This window comes from Lepidochelys olivacea, assembly GCF_965140295.1.
Source record: "Lepidochelys olivacea isolate rLepOli2 genome assembly, chromosome: 6".
NCBI classification, from domain to species: domain Eukaryota; kingdom Metazoa; phylum Chordata; order Testudines; family Cheloniidae; genus Lepidochelys; species Lepidochelys olivacea.
In genome coordinates, this window is record NC_140416.1 from 114068295 (window position 1) to 114088182 (window position 19888).

Sequence of the window (19888 nt, forward strand, 5' to 3'; positions counted from 1 at the left end):
TTACAGCAATTAAAAATATAATCTGCCCGCCCCCCCAAAAAAGAGGGAAGACTAATAAAAAACTGTAACTGATAGAGAATATTTTGCATCCATGGCTAATTTCTGTAAGGGAAATGTACAGTGTTTTACAGGAAGTGACTTGGTTGTATTTAATTAATAAAATAATAGTCTACTCCGATACACTAGTGAAACCCCTTAGGCAAAATTATCTGCTGCTGAAACTCCACTGAAACAAGTGGCATGTGCCAGCAAAACATGCACTAACAATGAAAATCTGCTTTATAGAATACCTAGAATCAGAATGTTTGAGGTTTCATACAGCATGAAAATTAGGCACTTTGGGTAAAATTTCCAAAAGCACTTACGTCCAATTTTCAAAAGTGACTTAGACACTTAGGAGCCTATGTCCCATTGACTTTTCTAAGACTTAAGAGCTGAAGTGATTTAGGCACTTTTGAAAAAAATTACTCTTTGGTCCTGATTCAAGTAAATACTTAATATGTTAAGTAGAAACACATGCTTAATTTTCATTGATGTAAAAGCTTAAGTGCTTTCCACAATCAGTGGTTATATTTATTGCCTTCTGTAACGATGTTGAATACCTTTTGCTTTGTATATCTTTTGCTCTAACGATAGTATTCAGCATTATATCAGCTACAAAACGTTTTTCAAGTTACCTAACAGAAGAAATTTAACATTGCTTGAGATTTAAAATTTTTTTTCTTTATATCCTGTTGCAGGACACAATGATTACATATGTCCAGCTACCAATCAATGCACAATAGATAAAAATAGGCGTAAAAGCTGTCAGGCATGTAGACTACGGAAATGCTGTGAAGTAGGAATGATGAAATGTGGTGAGTTGTGGGTTTTTGTTTTTTTTTAAAATCCCCTTTTGTCTTTTCTATACAACTTCTAAGTTATGCTTAAGTCTAAAAAAAGGCATGGCAGGTAACTAAAGTAAGACTTACATTTACATGTAGGAAGGAAATCACTGATTTTCATGAGAAAGAGTCACTCCAGTTAGTATTAATTTTGGGAAGAAAAATAGTAGGAAGCATTAAGGCTCCAGTCTTGCAACATGTAGCATGCAGGAAGACTGCTTTACTTTCCAGACGCAACCTGAAGGCAGTTCACCTGGATGTTACACCTTGCAGGATGAGGTCCTAAGGCAATGTCTACACTTAAAAACTTACAGAGACACAGCTGTGGTGATGGAACTGTGCCACTGTAAGCGTGCTCATGTAGCCGTTTTTTGCCAATGGGAGAGAGCTCTCTCATCGACATAATAAAACCAGCTCAATGAGCGACAGTATCTATGTTGGCAGGAGAGCATCTCCCTCTGACATAGCGCTGTGTACACAAGCAGTTATGTCAACAAAATTGGAAAAAATCTGAACTATACATACAAAATAATGGGATCTAAATTAGTTGTTACTAGTTAAGAAAGATATTGGATTCATTTTGGATAGTTCTCTGAAAACATCTGCTCAGTGTGCAGCGACAGTCAAAAAAACCTAACAATATTAGGAACCATTAGGAAAAGAGAGTAACCAAGTACTCCTTTTCTTTTTGCAAAGACAGACTAACACGGCTATTACTCTGAAACCTAGGAAAAGAGAGGTAATAAAACAGGTTCAGAGAAGGGCAACAAAAATGAGTAGGGGGTATGGAACCACACTAGGAGAGATTAAAAGACACACTGTTCATCTTTGAAAAGAGATGACCAAGGGGGTATGATAGAGATCTATAAAATCATGAATGGTGTGGAGAAAGTGAATAGTGAAGTGTTGCTGCCTATGTGAAAAGGTAAATAAGTTTAAAACAAACATAAGGAAGTACTTCTTTGCACAGCACACAATCAACCTGTGGAACTCATTGCCCAGAGGATGTTGCAAAGTCCAAAAGTATAACTGGTCTCCAAAAAGAATTTAAGTAAGTTCATGTAGGATATGTTCATCAGTGGCTGTTAGCCAAGATGATGCCCCATGCTCCAGATGTCCCTAACCCTCCAACTGCCAGAAGCAGGGATTGGATGATGGGAGATGGATCACTCAAAATTACCCTGTTCTGTTCATTTCCTCTGAATTCCCTCTGAAGCATCTGGCAATGGCCACTGTCAGACAGGATACTGGCCTAGATCAGTGGTTCCCAAACTGGGGTTCGTGAAATGTTACAGGGGGTTCTCGGGGGGGATTCCCTAATGGCAGACAGAGCTGTCCCTAGGGACCCTGGGTAGCACGGGGTGAGCAGCCCGGAGCCCCTGGACTTCCAAGAGGTAAGCCGATCAAAGCAAGCATATCTATCACACTGAGGAGATTTAAACTTCAAGACTCCTTATAAGAACTGGAAAGGGAGGTGGATATTTTTTGCTGTTTTTTAAAACTAAATAGGCAGCTAGTATTGTTTTTAAAATTATTACAAAGAACAAGTTTAAGCGTTGTTGTAATGTGTATTGTTTGCCTGGACTGCTCAAGACCTGAATTGTTGTGTTGGAACTCTTTGAGTTGGCTTCTTAAATACCTTCATGCTGTTTCACATCTTATACTTCTTGATGAAACATAGGAGCCTTGTCTTATAACAGGCTTATTCAAAGTGCTACAAGCTACGAAAGTGAGATCTTGGAAGAGTGTTGCCGTTTTCGTAATGTAATAAAAATACTGTAACGATAAAGAATTAATAATAGTGTGGAATAAGCATGTCATAAAAACATTTTATATTTCCAAGATCACTACTTTTATAATTTATACTCAGGTAAAGGAGAAAATTCCTGGAAATATTCATTTTTAGGAGGGGGTTCGCAAGCCTTGACATTTTAGTGAAGGGTGTTCACAGGTTGTTAAAGTTTGGGAACCACTGGCCTAGATCAACTATTGGTCTGGCCAAGTATAGCTGCTCTTACGTTCTTATGTTTTTGTTGTCAAAAAGATAGTATTTAAAGGGTCACTGTTAGGCAAAAAATCAAACTGAGAGAATTGTAAATATCTAATTTACTTTTCTATTGAATTGGGATAATGATACTGACCTTTGTAAAATGATTGAGCTCTACTGATAAGTGCTATATAAGAGCTACGTATATTTTATTACTATTTATTATTTATTATTTTCATAGTTAATGCTGATTGTCTAAGCTGAGGGAAATGTAAAAAGTGAATGATAATAGGGTAGTTGCTTTAATCTGGTTCTCCTGAAGTAAGCCTCCAATCCTGCAAATGTGTGCGCATCTTAACTTTATGTGCTGGGTAACATTTTCAGAAGCGTCTGTCCCATTTTCAGAATTTATTTAGATGCTTAGGGTGGGGTCACAAAGGGGATTTAGGTGTCCAGTTGCCACTTTAGGCATCAAAAGTCAATATTTAGGTGCCACTGACATTCACAAACCCCTGCTCAGTTGCTGCCTAACTCTGTAGGCACATAAAATCCCTAGGCACCTAAGTTTCCACTATTAAAGTCCCCAGACACCTAAATTTCATCAGCTAGGCATGTGCATAGCCGCCAAAATCCTGTCACTGCCCAGTGCTTGGCACCCATGGGTAGGTCTGCACTTTGAACTAGGAGTGTGATTCCCAACTCGAGGAGGCACATGAGCAGTGCAAGTGGCGGGAGGGGCTAACTGCCTCAAGTGTAAGCCCATCAAATTCGCTAAGTACATACTTGGGGCAGCTAGGCCCTCCCGCTGCTCACACTGCTGGGCTGCAATCTCCTTTGAGAGTGCTAGTTCGATGACTGCTAGCATTAGTGTGGCTCTTCGAGCTGGCAATCAAACCCCCAGCTAGAAGTGTAGACATACCCTAATTTAAACCTAAGCCCCACTGGGATTCATAAACTAGGTCTTCCCCTGCCTATCTTGCCCTTGCGGGAGGAGGATGAGCGGTTTTCCTTTTTATGATCTTTTGCCCAATGGATAGAGTACTCACTCAGGATATGGGAGACTTGGATTCAGTTCCCACCTTAATGAGGGGCTAGAACCTCGCACATCCCATTGGATATAGTCACTCGTGGAACCAGTGAATATTTAATTATTTATACAGTAGAAGAACTCCAACAGTCGAGATGGAGAGAGACCTGACCCACAATACCCCGTAGACAGGACACGCTCTTGGGAGGTGGGAGTTCAAATCCTTGCACCACATCTGGTAGAGGGGGGAATTGAAAATCCTTGCCTCCCACATCCTGGTTAAGTACTTTAACCAGTAGGCTAAAGGTTCACAAAGGTGTTTCATCTTTCAGAGGGTTAACCATGTTCAATTTAATCAAGGTGGAAGTGGCCTGTTCCCAACAGTTGACAAGAAGGTGTGAGTATCTATCAACAGAGGGAAAATTTACTTTTTGTAGTGACCCAGCCATTCGCAGTCTTTATTCAGGCCTAAATTGATGGTGTCGAGTTTGCAAATCAATTCTAGTTCTGCGGTTTCTCGTTGAAGTCTGGTTTTGAAGTTTTTTTGTTGAAGAATGGCCGACTTAAAAGTAATTTTCCCTCTGTTGATACTCTCACCTTCTTGTCCACTGTTGGAAATGGGTGGCATCCAGCTTGATTGAATTGGCCTTGCTAGCACTGACCCCCCCCAACTTGGTAAGGCAACTCCCATCTTTTCATGTGCTGTAATATATAAACTGCCTACTGTATTTTTCACTCCATGCATCTGATGAAGTGGGTTTTAGCCCACAAAAGCTTATGCCCAAATAAATTTGTTAGTCTCTAAGGTGCCACAAGCTCTCCCATGAATCTCATCCTTAGGTCCAGATCCTTAGGTGACTTAAATAACTTAAAAATTCTGGTCTTTAGGAGCCTAACTCCCATTGACTTTCACTGAGCCTTAGGTGCCTAAATGCTGTTGTTTCATTTTGAAAATGCAATTTCGGGTCTTAAGTCACTTAGCCACTTCTGCAGATTTTACTCACTGCGTAGTCAGTGACTTTGATGGGACTATTCACAATCCATAAAGTTAAGCAAGCGTAAATCTTTGCAGGAATGGGACCTAAATGAGCGGCAGTATCTGAATTTCAAAAATTGCAGGAGAATGGTTTTTAAAAGTGATGAAAAATTGTTCTAATTGTGCTGAAAAAAATCTCTAAAACACTTCTTTAAGTTCTCTGGGACAGAGACTGTCTATTTTGTTGTGTGTTTGTACAGTTCCTAGCACAATGGGGTGCAGGTACATGACTAAGGCTCCTGGGCATGATAGCAATACTACTAATCTAAATCTTGGATTGACACTGTCCATTTATCTTCCTAAATTTATAGAACTGGAATTTTTACTATTTTCTCCCAAATATACTCATGTTCTAATAACATTCAATGTACACTAAAATGCTTAAATGTGAGAATTTTAAAGACAAATAAATAACATCAGTGTTTTTTAAAATAGTTGCATTGAAATCAGATAAGTTTCCTCAAATAAAATTTATGAGAACTCTGTCTATTTCAGTTTTTTGGAAGAATGAAAACAGAAATTACATATTTTGCAATCAAAACTAAATTGTCTCAAAGCATCTCATCAGGTCACTTACAAGACATCTGTGAGAAAAGGTGATGTCTATCAAATTTAGATTTTGGGTTGACGTGAGCAACAGAAGCCTACTTTAGTAATATAGATTATAGACTCAATCCCACAGTTCATTAGGTAAAGATCTCATTGACTTCCATATGCCCATGCATTTAAAACAAACTGCCATAATTAAAGATGTATTTTTTCATAGAAAATAAAATACCATTTTCCATGGAGCAAAATGATACATTTTCCACTATTTTTTTTTCTCGTTAGAGATTTGCTTTAATAGGACTGTTTACTCTAGGGACTAGGAAGGTGCGTTCCATTTTCTCCTAAATTTTGGTTTCTTCCCCCTCTTCTGAATGATTTGGTTTGGTCCACTTTTGGTGCTGAAACACAGGATGGGATGGGATACTTGGGAAAGTGGACTTTTGGCAAGCCGGGGCTGGTATGGAACTGTGCTTCCCAGCAGAGGGACAACATAGTCCATTAAGCACCAGCCACCACAGCATGGAAAGCTTCCATAAAGTAAAACCCAAACTGAGTTGCAAAATCTGGCATGAATATAATTTCAGATTTTTAAAGCCAACAAATCTTCATTGGGGATTTCATCGACACAAATTTTCAATAATTTAAAAATATGATTGGTTTGTACATAAACCCTTTGAAACAGTGGAAGACATTAGGAAAACATTGCTGTGCAGTCTCCTGCTCTGATTTTTCTTCTCATCATTTAAGAAGGCAGTGATGTCCAAGCAGCAGACCACAAGTGGTGAAGGTTATTTTTTAGAACTTGTATCAAGGTGATACTGGAGATTAATGTGGGAAATACCACCACTGCCAATAGAAAAATGAGAACCTCAGATACTGCATCTGCAAGTTTCTCCTTAGGAATCCTTGTGGCTCACTCTTCAGATTAAGAAGGCTAGTATACTGGTAAATTTCACATCAGAGAAAACACATCACCACATCAACAGCATCAGAAAAAATGCCAAAATGACCAGCTGTGGAAAAGTAACTGTTTACTCACCTCACCAGGCACAAGGGGAAAACAGAATTCATGCAAAATAAATAAATAAATAAAAAATAAGCCCAGTCCAGCAGGCTCAGGCAAAGTATATCAGAAAAGTTGGATAATTTGTGGGTAATGTGGGTGCATCACCATGCTAATTACCCTTTCTACCTGAACCTGTCCTTCCAAGTACGGGTGTCTTTGCCCTCAACTTGTCTTACTTTTTCAGTGTGGGCTGGGAGCTCCTTTTGCAGCGTTGGAGGAGCTGAGATGATTTGTAGTTCCACTGCCTCAGCTGAATATCTTTTGGAGCTTTCGGTCCTTGGCCTTGGTGAGCCTGACCTGGATTGAGCCATTTATCCAGGGCAATCAAGAAGAGGGGAGGTACTCATCTTTTTGCTATCCTATCCACCTTGGAGTGGGTAGGTTGGTATTTTTTATTTGTTTTTGTTGCTTACTGGGACTGGAGTAGACCTCTTCCTTAATGACTCTTCAGGTTTCCTATTGACTGGGTTTATTTTTTCTTTCACTGTTTCTTTTTTTGCATGAATTTTGTTTCTCCATGTACTGCCAATGAATGGTATTAAAGGAGTTCAGAAAATACAGAGCCTGATTTTTCAAATGTGTGGGTCATTAATGGAATGTCCAAATCTTGCTTTCAGTACTTTCATCAGTCAATAGGCTTGTCAGGCGTTTTACAAGTTCATGTGCCAGTTTGAGTTGCCAAGTGCAGGATTTACATGTCCTTTTCCCCATGTTAGAAAATTGAACTCACTCTTTTAGGTGGAATTTTCAAATATTCCAAATTTACTTATGTTGTTAGAAATGAAAGAAAATGACTTTCCCAGCACTGTGTGGATTTCAAATTCAGTAACTGCACTGGCTTTCGTTGTAGCTATTGTAGAAATTATAGTAATTTAATCCATTGTTCTGCAGTGTCTGGCAGACAGCAACTCCTTTGTGATCAGTATAGCTGAATGAATCTGTTATTCAAAAATACATATAAAATTAAGCACAAATATCAAACAAAAGTGAATTTTGAATTGTATATTCATTTGTAAAATCCACAGTTCATGCTGATTTTGTTAGTTACATAAGTCATTGTTTAGGGAGCAAAAGCAATGTTCCTGCCTTATGTAACTATTCAGCACAGCAGAAATTGGTAATATTTGCAACATACAAATAAAAAGCAAACAAACAATCTGAAAGCAAAAACCATTTCTTGAAGGAATTTTTCATTTTAAATAATAAAATATTAGAAAATTTTGTAATTTGTTCATAGTCAATTAGTGAACAAAAAAAAGAACAATTTAAATACGTTATTTAATATGATGCATCTGTTCTGCTCTGGTGACTAGTTTTTATGCCATCCCAGCCAATTGTGAAAATAGTGCTCTTATTGTGGAGTCCCATATAAACTACAGGGTACCGTTATTAATTACAGCTTTGTTCTGCAAAATGAAAGTATCTGGTAAAATGACTGACTTCTGCATTCTTTACCAAAACACCTTCTCTAGTATTACCTGCATTTTTCTAGATTATATAAATGAGGAATGGCATTAAAGTGACTTGACAAAGGTTACATAGGAAGTTTGTGGCAGGGAGAGGAACATAGGAAGTTTGTGGCAGGGAGAGGAACAAACCCTGATCTCTGTATGTCAACGTGTTATTTGCTAGACTGCAAGCTTTTCATACAGATTGCTTCAAATTGCTGTACTTAGGCCAAATGTAATGTTGGGCTAATATGTCTGCACATTTTTTGTCAAGTAGAGCTATACATGAAAAGATAAGATAAAATATTGAGTGCACTACGTTTCAAAAGAAATCATGAAAGCTTTATTAATTTAAAACAGCATTTGATCAACTTAAAAGGTGTTGTATCATGATTTGTTAATTAAGTTAGCAGATCTAAATGTTGAATTATAGCAAAACATGACTAATATTTTTTTTCTAATCCCAAGAAAATAAATTTTAATACTGAATTAAACTGCATTCTGTTAATTACTGAAGAATTGCATTCCAGATGTGCTGATATAATAGACAAAGGACGATTCACATGACAATTTCAGATAATTAAACCAAATACAAATTATAATTCAGTATCCTGTTTCTTTTTTTTATTTTTGTTTTGTTATCATAAAGTATATTTGTAGAGCAAAAGAGGTCTTTTAAGGAACAAAGTCATAACTTTTCTATTGTATTTTGATATTGTGCACTGGACACAGATTAGTTTTCATTGAAATTTAAATATAAGTTTTACATAAGAACAGCCCTACTGGGTCAGATCAAAGGTCCATCTAGCCAAATAACCTGTCTTCTGACAGTTGCCGGTGCCAGGTGTCCCAAAGTGAATTAATAGAACAGGTGATCCTCAAGTGATCCATCCCCTGTCACTCATTCCCAGCTTCTGGCAAACAGAGGCTAGGGACACCATTCCTGCCCATCCTGGCTGATAGCCATTGATGGACCAAGTTTTGCTGTTATGTTTGAAATAGAGCAAAAATGAGATGAAATTTGAATTAGTTGAATATTTCATTCTAAAGTAATTTAAAAGATCTTGTCGCTTTGTAGGAAAAACTAACAATTGTATACTCTTAATACAGTCTGTGAATATCAATATTGGTGTGATAGTAAAGGGGTAAGGTGTAGAATATATATACTATGATGAAAACATACCAAATAGCAACTAACTGAAAAGGAATATCAGGCTTAACCCAAAACTACACTGTCACATACTTTACGTGGAATAAAGAACTTAGTAGCGTACCTGGATGAAAGTTCAGTGGTGGATTCTCTGTGGTGATTAATTGTAGAACAGACACAGCAGAGCCACTCAAATAGTACTTAGAATCATAGAATATCAGGGTTGGAAGGGACCTCAAGAGGTCATCTAGTCCAACCCCCTGCTCAAAGAAGGACTAATCCCCAACTAAATCATCCCAGCCAGGGCTTTGTCAAACCTGACCTTAAAAACTTCTAAGGAAGGAGATTCCACCACCTCCCTAGGTAATGCATTCCAGTGTTTCACCACCCTCCTAGTGAAAAAGTTTTTCCTAATATCCAACCTAAACCTTCTCCACTGCAACTTGAGACCATTACTCCTTGTTCTGTCATCTGCTACCACTGAGAACAGTCTAGATCCTTCCTCTTTGGAACCCCTTTTCAGGTAGTTGAAAGCTGCTATCAAATCCCCCCTCATTCTTCTCTTCTGCAGACTAAACAATCCCAGTTCCCTCACTCTCTTCTCATAACTCATGTGTTCCAGTCCCCTAATCATTTTTGTTGCCCTCTGCTGGATGTTTTCCATTTTTTCCACATCCTTCTTTTATTGTGGGCCCAAAACTGGACACAGTACTCCAGATGAGGCCTCACCAATGTTGAATAGAGGGGAACGATCACATCCCTCGATCTACTGGCAATGCCCCTACATATACATCCCAAAATGCCATTGGCCTTCTTGGCAACAAGGGCACACTGTTGACTCATATCCAGCTTCTCGTCCACTGTAACCCCTAGGTCCTTTTCTGCAGAACTGCGGCCGAGCCATTCGGTCCCTAGTCTGTAGCGGTGCATTGGATTCTTCCGTCCTAAGTTCAGGACTCTGCACTTGTCCTTTTTGAACCTCATCAGATTTATTTTGGCCCAATCCTCTAATTTGTCTAGGTCCCTCTGTATCTTATCCATACCCTCCAGCGTATCTACCTCTCCTCCCAGTTTAGTGTCATCTGCAAACTTGCTGAGGGTGCAATCCACACCATCCTCTAGATCATTTATGAAGATATTGAACAAAACCGGCCCAAGGACTGACCTTTGGGGCGCTCCACTTGATACTGGCTGCCAAGTAGACATGGAGCCATTGATCACTACCCATTGAGCCTGACAATCTAGCCAACTTTCTATCCACCTTATAGTGCATCCATCCAGCCCATACTTCTTTAAGTTGCTGGCAAGAATACTGTGGGAGACCGTGTCAAAAGCTTTCCTAAAGTCAAGGAACAATACATCCACCGCTTTCCCCTCATCCACAGAGCCAGTTATCTCGTCGTAGAAGGCAATTATATTAGTCAGGCATGACTTGCCCTTGGTGAATCCATGCTGACTCTTCCTGATCACTTTTCTCTCCTCTAAGTGCTTCAGAATTGATTCCTTGAGGACCTGTTCCATGATTTTTCCAGGGACTGAGGTGAGGCTGACAGGCCTGTAGTTCCCAGGATCCTCCTCCTTCCCTTTTTTAAAGATGTGCACTATATTAGCCTTTTTCCAGTCGTTTGGGACTTCCCCCTGCTCGCCATGAGTTTTCAAAGATAATGGCCAATGGCTCTGCAATCACATCCACCAACTCCTTTAGCACTCTCGGATGCAGCGCATCCGGCCCCATGGACTTGTGCTCTTCCAGTTTTTCTAAATAGTCCCGAACCACTTCTTTCTCCACAGAGGGCTGGTCACCTCCTCCCCATGCTGTGCTGCCCAGTGCAGAAGTCTGGGAGCTGACCTTGTTCCTGAAGACATAGAGGCAAAAAAAGCATTGAGTACATTAGCTTTTTCCACATTCTCTGTCACTAGGTTGCCACCTCCATTCAGTAAGGGGCCCACACTTTCCTTGACTTTCTTCTTGTTGCTAACATACCTGAAGAAACCCTTCTTGTTACTCTGAACATCTCTTGCTAGCTTCAACTCCAAGTGTGATTTGGCCTTCCTGATTTCACTCCTGCATCCCTGAGCAATATTTTTATACTCTTCCCTGGTCATTTGTCCCATCTTCCACTTCTTGTGAGCTTCTTTTTTGTGTTTAAGATCAACAAGGATTTCACCGTTAAGCCAAGCTGGTTGCCTGCCATATTTACTATTCTTTCTACACATCGGGATGGCTTGTCCCTGTAACCTCAATAAAGATTCTTTAAAATACAGCCATCTCTCCTGGACTCCTTTCCCCCTCATGTTATTCTCCCAGGGGATCCTGCCCGTCAGTTCCCTGAGGGAGTCAAAGTCTGCTTTTCTGAAGTCCAGGGTCTGTATTCTGCTGCTCTCCTTTCTTCCCTGTGTCAGGATCCTGAACTCAACCATCTCATGGTCACTGCCTCCCAGGTTCCCATCCACTTTAGCTTCCCCTACTAATTCTTCCCGGTTTGTGAGCAGCAGGTAAAGAAGAGCTCTGCCCCTAGTTGGTTCCTCCAGCACTTGCACCAGGAAATTGCCCCCTACCCTTTCCAAAAACTTCTTGGATTGTCTGTGCACCGCTGTATTGCTCTCCCAGCAGATATCAGGGTGATTGAAGTCTCCCATGAGAACCAGGGCCTGCAATCTAGTAACTTCCGTGGGTTGCCGGAAGAAAGCCTCGTCCACCTCATCCCCCTGGCCCGGTGGTCTATAGCAGACTCCCACCACGACATCACCCTTGTTGCTCACACTTCTAAACTTAATCCAGAGACACTCAGGTTTTTCTGCAGTTTCATACTTGAGCTCTGAACAGTCATACTGCTCTCTAACATACAGTGCAACTCCCCCACCTTTTCTGCCCTGCCTGTCCTTCCTGAACAGTTTATATCCATCCATGTCAGTACTCCAGTCATGTGAGTTATCCCACCAAGTCTCTGTTACTTAGGCTTCCAAATTGCCTTTTTACTATCTCAACTTTAAATTCAGGAGGCCAAATTCTGTTCTCACCCAGTGTAACTACATTGAGTCAAAGTTAACCTAATTTTTTTAAAACAACATAAACATGTTTTAATATAGGTTATACAATTTATATAGAGAGTAGGAGGCTTTAGGAGATTAGATTCATCAGTGTGTTGTGCCCCGGAAATAAAGGGTCTACAAAATCACTATAATATCCTGACAAATGGGGAGATGCTATTGGGTGCATAACTGACCTTACGCCACTCCACAGGAACTTTGGCACGGGAGATCTAGTTGGGGTGGTGTTACATACAACTATTCCTGGCTGGTGTAAATGCCCACAGGAAGTATTGCAGCTGGGGAACAAATTACGGCAATCCCTCAGTCTGCTCTAATTTGTGTTGGGGACCTGACTGGCCAACAGAAGGCCCAGCATATGCAAGGTGTGTAACTTTAAGTGCATGAGTAGTCCTTCTGCACATGGTTAAGTGTTTAACTTGATCAGAATTTTAACTCATGGGAATACGGAGCTATATATTTAGTTGTTTCTCATTGTTCTAACTCTTCAATAAATACACTAGGCTTTCCAAGACTTGCAGGTCACACCAGAGTAGTTAATCTTTTCCTTTTGCATTTATACTTAAATGGTGGCCTAGAACTCAAGGATTATATAGTTATTAAAGCCTGTTGCCAACTCTTTTGACAGTGCTAAAGGTTAACTATTAAAGAAACCAACAACCCACAACTGCACCCTTCCCCCTTTAAGGTGCAATGCTAAAAATTATCCTTATAAGCCAAAGGTTAGATGAAGAATGGAAAGTTGCACTGGGTTCTGCAATAACCTCTTAGAATATAAAAGGAACTGAGAAAAATGTCACAGAAACAGCTATAATATTGTCCCGCAGTTTTAAATGAATGTATATAGCAGATCTATTTTATTTATTCATATTTGTCCAGTGACAGCTCAACTATATTTGTACTGATTCTATGGTGAAGCAATATTTGTACTGTGATTATGTTTCCAGTACTTCGGGAGACTTATTTATTTGACCCTTTTATGCTTAATGTTATATGTATTTGAAGTGAAGGTCAAGTCAAGGTCCCTGGCTTTCTCTAAATTAAACAATGACCTATTGATAAAGTTAGTTTGCGTTTAAATGTCCTGTTGAAAGAGGGATCACTATTAGCTATTGGTGGAGAAAGTGAAGTGGTGCAAGTGCTTTCTGTTCCAACTCATAATTTAAAGGAATAGCATTACTCCCTGACCAGGAGAAAAGAGTGGCACACGTTAGTATAAAATATAACTGGTAGTGATTAAAGAGGGTCCTGCAGATTTTGATAGAGGGTATTTGAAGAAAATTCTGCTAGAAAAAACAAAGCTAATGACTGCTGCCTTGTGTTGTGATCTTGGTAAAGTGTATTGCAGAGTTAGTTGACCATTAATGGCCCAAAATACATCTGATACTAGCACTGGCTTATTCTTACATATCAGTAGTTTGACAGATACTCAGACTGAGAAAACATTTTAATGTCTCTAAAACAAAAATTTGACTTCTAAACAATTTAGTCTTTTTATTTTTACTTCAGACATACTTATTTTAGGAAAATAAGTGTTATGGTACCAAAGAATTTCAGTTTAAGAACATCTTCTGCTAAATTATTTAAATATGCCTCTGATTTTTAAATAGCAAAATCCTAGATTTTACAAATAACCATTTAACAGTAACTAGAGTGACAACAATAACAAAAGCTTTTTGTAATATAATGTATTCAGCAACAAAGTGGGATGAAAGTTAGTCCAAGGTGAATGCTTTCAAAAATCCCATAGCTAAATTTTGGGAGAAGTGAAAGTATCCTGTTTTAAACAAGACTTTTTCTTCACATTTTTCAAAGTACAATTAATGATGTTCTCAAGTATAGTAGTATTCACAGCCAGAGCAAATCAGCTTGCTCTGTGACATAGTGAACAATAAACAAACAACTTCTGGCCTTTAATAAGGCCCAGCTTGTATTTCCATGTGAGGTGTTTATTTTGGATCAGTTGACATGCTTTCAGAACTCATTCTATTTATTTTGTTGTATATGTATTTATCCACTTTGTTTGCAAACAAAGACCTGATCTGTTTGTCGCTAAAGTCAATGGGAGCTATTCCGCTGAGTTTTTGATTTTAAAACAGATTTTAGACCTGATTTCAGCTCACTTTAAGTTATATTCTTTTGAATTAAGAGTGCTTCCGTTGACCTTAATGGAGGCTGAGTTAAACCAACGCTGAGTGCCTTGAAAATCCTAACTTCAGTGTGGAATGTACTTTTTGTTGTCTTTCTCCTTCTTTGGATTCATGTAAAACTGTGGTAGAAAAAAATTGTAATTATGTAACTTTTTTTGTCTCAGGTTCAAGAAGAGAACGTTGTGGGTATCGTATCATACGCCGGCATCGTAATTCAGAAGATCAAGTGCATTGCACTGGCAAAGCTAAAAAGAATAGTGAAAATACAATCCGAGTGAAAGAAATCCTCCTTAATGCACTCAGTCCTGAGCAGTTCATTTTAACGTTACTTGAAGCTGAACCGCCTAATGTGTTGCTGGTGAGTCGCCCCAACAAGCCATTTACAGAAGTCTCCATGATGATGTCATTGACAAAACTTGCAGACAAAGAATTGGTTCACATGATTGGTTGGGCCAAGAAAATTCCTGGTAAGAATTTCAAAAACTTTTTTTTTTCCATAGAAATTTTGTACTAGGTGCAAATACCTCTACTATAAATATTAATCCATTGTTTAGGTTCTGAAGTAGAAGTAGTGTGGTAATAAATGTGTAGGTTCAAGGCCTTAAGATTTTACTTTTAAAATGGCAGTGGAAAACTTACAAATTCTGCAACAAAAAAATTCTAAATTCTTTGTACAATATTTTAAAATACTGCAGAATTCTGCATATTTTATTTGTCAAAATCACACAATATAATCACACCAGTTTCAATTATTTTTGGTCATTTATTTCAAAGTACCTATCAGCAAGTATGTCTGTAATAATACAGACAACAAAAAAGATTCAGGAAATGTTTTTTGACAAATAGATTCCATACTAGGCATATTAATATAGAACTCTGAGGAAAAATTCATTTAAACTACAGTACAGAACCGTAGTTCTCACACTCTTCAGAAGCAGTGCAAAGGCTTGGGGGAGTCAGGGGTAATGGAGGAGCTGAGGGAGAGGGAAGTAATTGCTGGGAAGGAGTCTGGGTGTGATCTTGGAGGGTTGCTGGGTATGTGTGGGAAAAGTATGGAACAAGTTTTTTGCGGGGCAGGGAGCGATTGTTAGGGAGCTTCCCTCATGCAGACCCTAGCTGACCCCAGCCTCTCCCATTCTGTCAGGCACATCTGCCCCTGTCCCCATGTATCCTTGCATCTCCTGTCCACTTGTTCCCTCCACCCCCACTCAACCACCCCCCCATCCCTATGTTGCCCCACATAGCCTCTCCTGTCCCCATGTGGCCCTGCATCTCCCATCCCCGTGTGTCCCTGCACCTCCATTCCAATTCAGCCCCTGCCCCAGCCTGTCCTAGCCGACTAGCCCTTATGACCCCCTGTCTTGACTCCCCAGCAGCCCCATGATGTCTGTCTCCCCATAGCCCCTGTCTCCTGACCTGGCCAAACAGGTGCTGTGAAGAAGGTAGGCTCTTTCTCTTCCCTAGCTGGCTAGGAGCTCCTGCTCTGTTCTATCACCATAGTGCCCTCTGGTGGGCAAAGGTGGAACTGCAGCAACTTTCCAGCAGAAGCTTTTTCTGTGCAAAAAATTAAAATATGTGCTGCTCATTAATTATGCACGTGCGCAGTGGCACAGCTTTCGCTCAGGAGTAAAAACTCTTTACTTCCATAATTCGCCAAAAATGTTTTGATTTAGAGAACAACCGTATCATATATGATGTATCTGGCATTTTAAAATTAGTGAACACTTGTTTATTAGACAAGATCAGCAATTACATGTAAAGTTAACTAAGTCCTTTTTAGCAAGTGGACTAAAGAGCAGTTTTGTTAGGAACCATAAATTAGCATTTTAATACGTCAACAGTGATGAATAGACTGACTATCTTTCTCCACTTAAGTATTAAATTAAATTTAAAATGTCTACATAATTTAAAAACCGTTAAGGCCAAATTCATCCCTGGAATTCTGATGAACAGCTCCCATTACAGTAATTGAAAACAACATGCATGTATCCAGGCACAGAGTTTGTCCCATGATTTAACAGTTTACTTTGTTGTTGCTATACAAGAGCATCAGCTTGCTAAGTAGTATGTAATACTGTGCTCAGATTTATCACACATTCTGTTTAGAGAACTCATGGCAAAGTATTAAAGCATAACCTTATTTGTTCTGGCCTAGAAAATCTACAGTTTTATGCCAAGCCTGTCGTTATGACCTACTGCTTTTCTCTTTTTTTCCTTCTTACAAAATCAGAATGTAACTGATCACAAATCTCTGTTCAAGAATGGACTAGGAGAAAAATAGGAACACTTTTCCAGTAAGTTGGAAATTGGAATTGTTTAGTCTGCAGAAGAGAAGAATGAGGGGGGATTTGATAGCTGCTTTCAACTACCTGAAAGGGAGTTCCAAAGAGGATGGATCTAGACTGTTCTCAGTGGTACCAGATGACAGAACGAGGAGTAATGGTCTCAAGTTGCAGTGGGGGAGATTTAGGTTGGATATTAGGAAAAACTTTTTCACTAGGAGGGTGGTGAAGCACTGGAATGCGTTACCTAGGGAGGTGGTGGAATCTCCTTCCTTAGAGGTTTTTAAGGTCAGGCTTGACAAAGCCCTGGCTGGGATGATTTAGTTGGGAATTGGTCTAGCTTTGAGCAGGGGGTTGGACTAGATGACCTCCTGAGGTACCTTCCAACCCTGATATTCTATGAAAGTTGTGAAACAACAGATTTTTTCAGTTCACTGGTATTTCTGAAAAATTGAAGAAAAAATTTATTTTCAAGTTGAACTGAAAACAAAATATTTCAGAGCTTCTAGTAAATTGAAAAGTCAAAAAATTAATTTCAGATTGAATGTTTTTTTTGACACAATCAAAACATCCTGTTTTCATGTTACTATTTATAAATGTTTTTGAATTTTTAAAAAAATATTTTACATTCATTTTGAACTAAAAAATGTGAAATCTTTTGTTTAGAAAATGTTGAAACAGAATTTTTCAATTTTTTTGGAATATATTTTAGGGTTTTTTTAACCAAAACAGTTAAGTAGAACTGACACAAATTCATGAAACATTTCACTGTTAAAAAAATATACAATTTTGGTTGAAAAATAATTTTGACTGAAAAATTTCACCCAGATTGACTCATCAATTTAAGTGGCAGATCATTGACAAAGTTGTATGAAGACGCTTGCCTTCTCTTTGGCCACACTGTTTAGCATATACTAAGCCAATGACTAATCCCTCAGTCTCCCGAGAACTAAATTCACCAACAGAATAGTAGCTAAATAAAAGAAACATTTAAACAATAAAGGAAAACCGAGATACAGCATCATAGGGCTCAACCAGGCAAACACTTATCTTCAAGCATAGTGCTTACCACTAAGAGTAGTCCCAGTAAGACTACCGTAGTACTACTAATGGTAGCAAATATTACATCTGGTGGTCAGTGTTTGCAGGATTGAGTTCATGATTGAGAGATGAACTAGATGGTGAGAACTCACGGCAAGTTGAAGAAAGAAGATTAGATTGAGAACTGAGGCTTGTATGTTCTGAAGTTGAATGTCTAAATCATTCATCCTTATTCCTACTAGTATAAAATGTGTGTAAATTCAAGGAAGAGAATGCTAAACAGTGATTCCTATTGTGCATCAGTATGTTTTGTTACTGTTTGGGTTAATTCAGCAGAACTGTACTCCATTGGAATATGTGGTTCTGTTGAAATTAAAGCATTTTACAAAATTAGATTAATTTTGTTTTGAGGACAAGTTCCAACGTGTTCAGAAATAAACTTATGTTTTGGGGTTTTTTTGTGCATTTTCTTTGTAACTTTTGTATTTAAAGCATTTAAAATAATCTGAAACAAAAAATCAATTTTTTCAGAGAATTATAAAATTTTCAGTTTTCAATCCAGTTTGAACAGAGCCAGATTTTGAAATTTCAAGTCCATCATGAAGCAGAACTTTCATTGCAACTCTGATTACTATATTTTGTTGCAGAGTTTTTGTTTGGTTTGGTTTTTGAATGCTTGTAGTGTCTTTATTTTCAGAGTATTGCAAATCAAATCCCTTTCTTGGTGATATTCCAACTACATGAAAAAACAGTTCTTAAGGCAATTAGAAATCATCATATAGATCCTAGAAGCATTATTAGAGTATTGTGTATATTGTTTTTACTAATTAGCTTGTATTTTATAGAATAAAAATAGACTGTTAGTTTTAGAACAATGTAGAAAATAGAAGTGACTTAAATTGAATGCATTCCCAATTCTGAGTGCCAAACACTACCTCTTGTGATACTTAACACAACTTTTACTTGTTTACTGTAATATTGATTTAAAAATAATTATTATAGCTAAGCTTCAGAATGTAGGAGTAGGCCAACTTTTCAAAATTGGGTGCCTAAAGTTAGGTGCCTAAATCCATATTTAGGCTTTAAAGAAGCAGTCTGACTTTCAAAGCTCTGAGCACCCAACAGTTCCCGAGTTGCAGGTCGAGGACCCTAGTCCTCTTCTTAGTCAACCATTCTGGCTTATCCAAATTTTTGAATGTTTTTTATGATAACTACAAAAATGATGCATAATAGGAAAGATGAAAACAGTCTCTGAGATGAGAAACTAGAAAAATTTATTTTTTTTCTTTGTTATAATATACTGGTATATTTCTTACAGGTACATATATTTCTGTAAGAAAAGTCTTAAATTATATTTAAATTACAGAGGTCTTGAACTGTGGCCCAATGAGCAGTAATTGTACTTTCAGTGACTTTTTGAAAATGGTAAATCCTTGCTCCCATGCAGTTGGATAAGGAACCCATTTTCAGTTTCAAGTTATTTTATCACTCAAAGCAGAAGTGAAAGTAATTGGTAGGGGCATTATATTTGTTACTTTCCTAGATGGCAAGCAATAGCTGCTTTTCATAAGTATTTTTTTCTTTAATTTGAATGTGTTTTTCAGGGTATTTTTTGGGTCATATTGTTCTACTGTGACTGCAATTTGCCACATTGTTTTTTCTCTATTGCCGAATATACTTTTGGTGTTAGTGGGTGTGATAAGGCTGAAATATTTGTTTAGAGGCATAGAAATCTTCATAATGACTTTTGCTTTTAAAGTTTTTAAACTCTTTTTAGGTTAGCTAGTTTAATGGATTAGAGATCAGGAACTGCACTGTCTACTTCTGCTGTATTCTTTTTCATATAGATTCAAAGGTCAGAAGGGACCATTGGCACACCCACGTCTTGAATGCTGCATGCAGATGTGGTCACCCCATCTCAAAAAAGATATATTGGACTTGGAAAAGGTTCAGAAAAGGGCAACAAAAATGATTAGGGTTATGGAATGGCTGCCGTATGAGGAGAGAATAATAAGACTGGGACTTGTCAGCTTGGAAAAGAGACGACTAAGGGGGGATATGATAAAGGTCTATAAAATCATGACTGGTGTGGAGAAAGAAGGGTTATTTACTCCTTCTTAGAACACAAGAACTAGGGGCCACCAAATTCAGGTAATAGGCAGCAGGTTTAAAACAAAAGGAAATATTTTTTGCCAGAAGATGTTGTGAAGGCCAAGA

At 38.4% G+C, this 19888-nt stretch overlaps 1 protein-coding gene across 1 annotated transcript in view; it reads left to right on the plus strand.

The window, feature by feature from the left end:
* ESR2 (estrogen receptor 2) overlaps window positions 1-19888 on the plus strand; it is an 81357-nt gene that overhangs the window by 29882 nt on the left and 31587 nt on the right. Inside the window, exons 5-6 of the mRNA XM_084631509.1 lie at window positions 741-857; window positions 14513-14815. Coding sequence (XP_084487635.1) covers window positions 741-857; window positions 14513-14815 — 420 coding nt within the window. The remainder of the gene's footprint in view (window positions 1-740; window positions 858-14512; window positions 14816-19888) is intronic.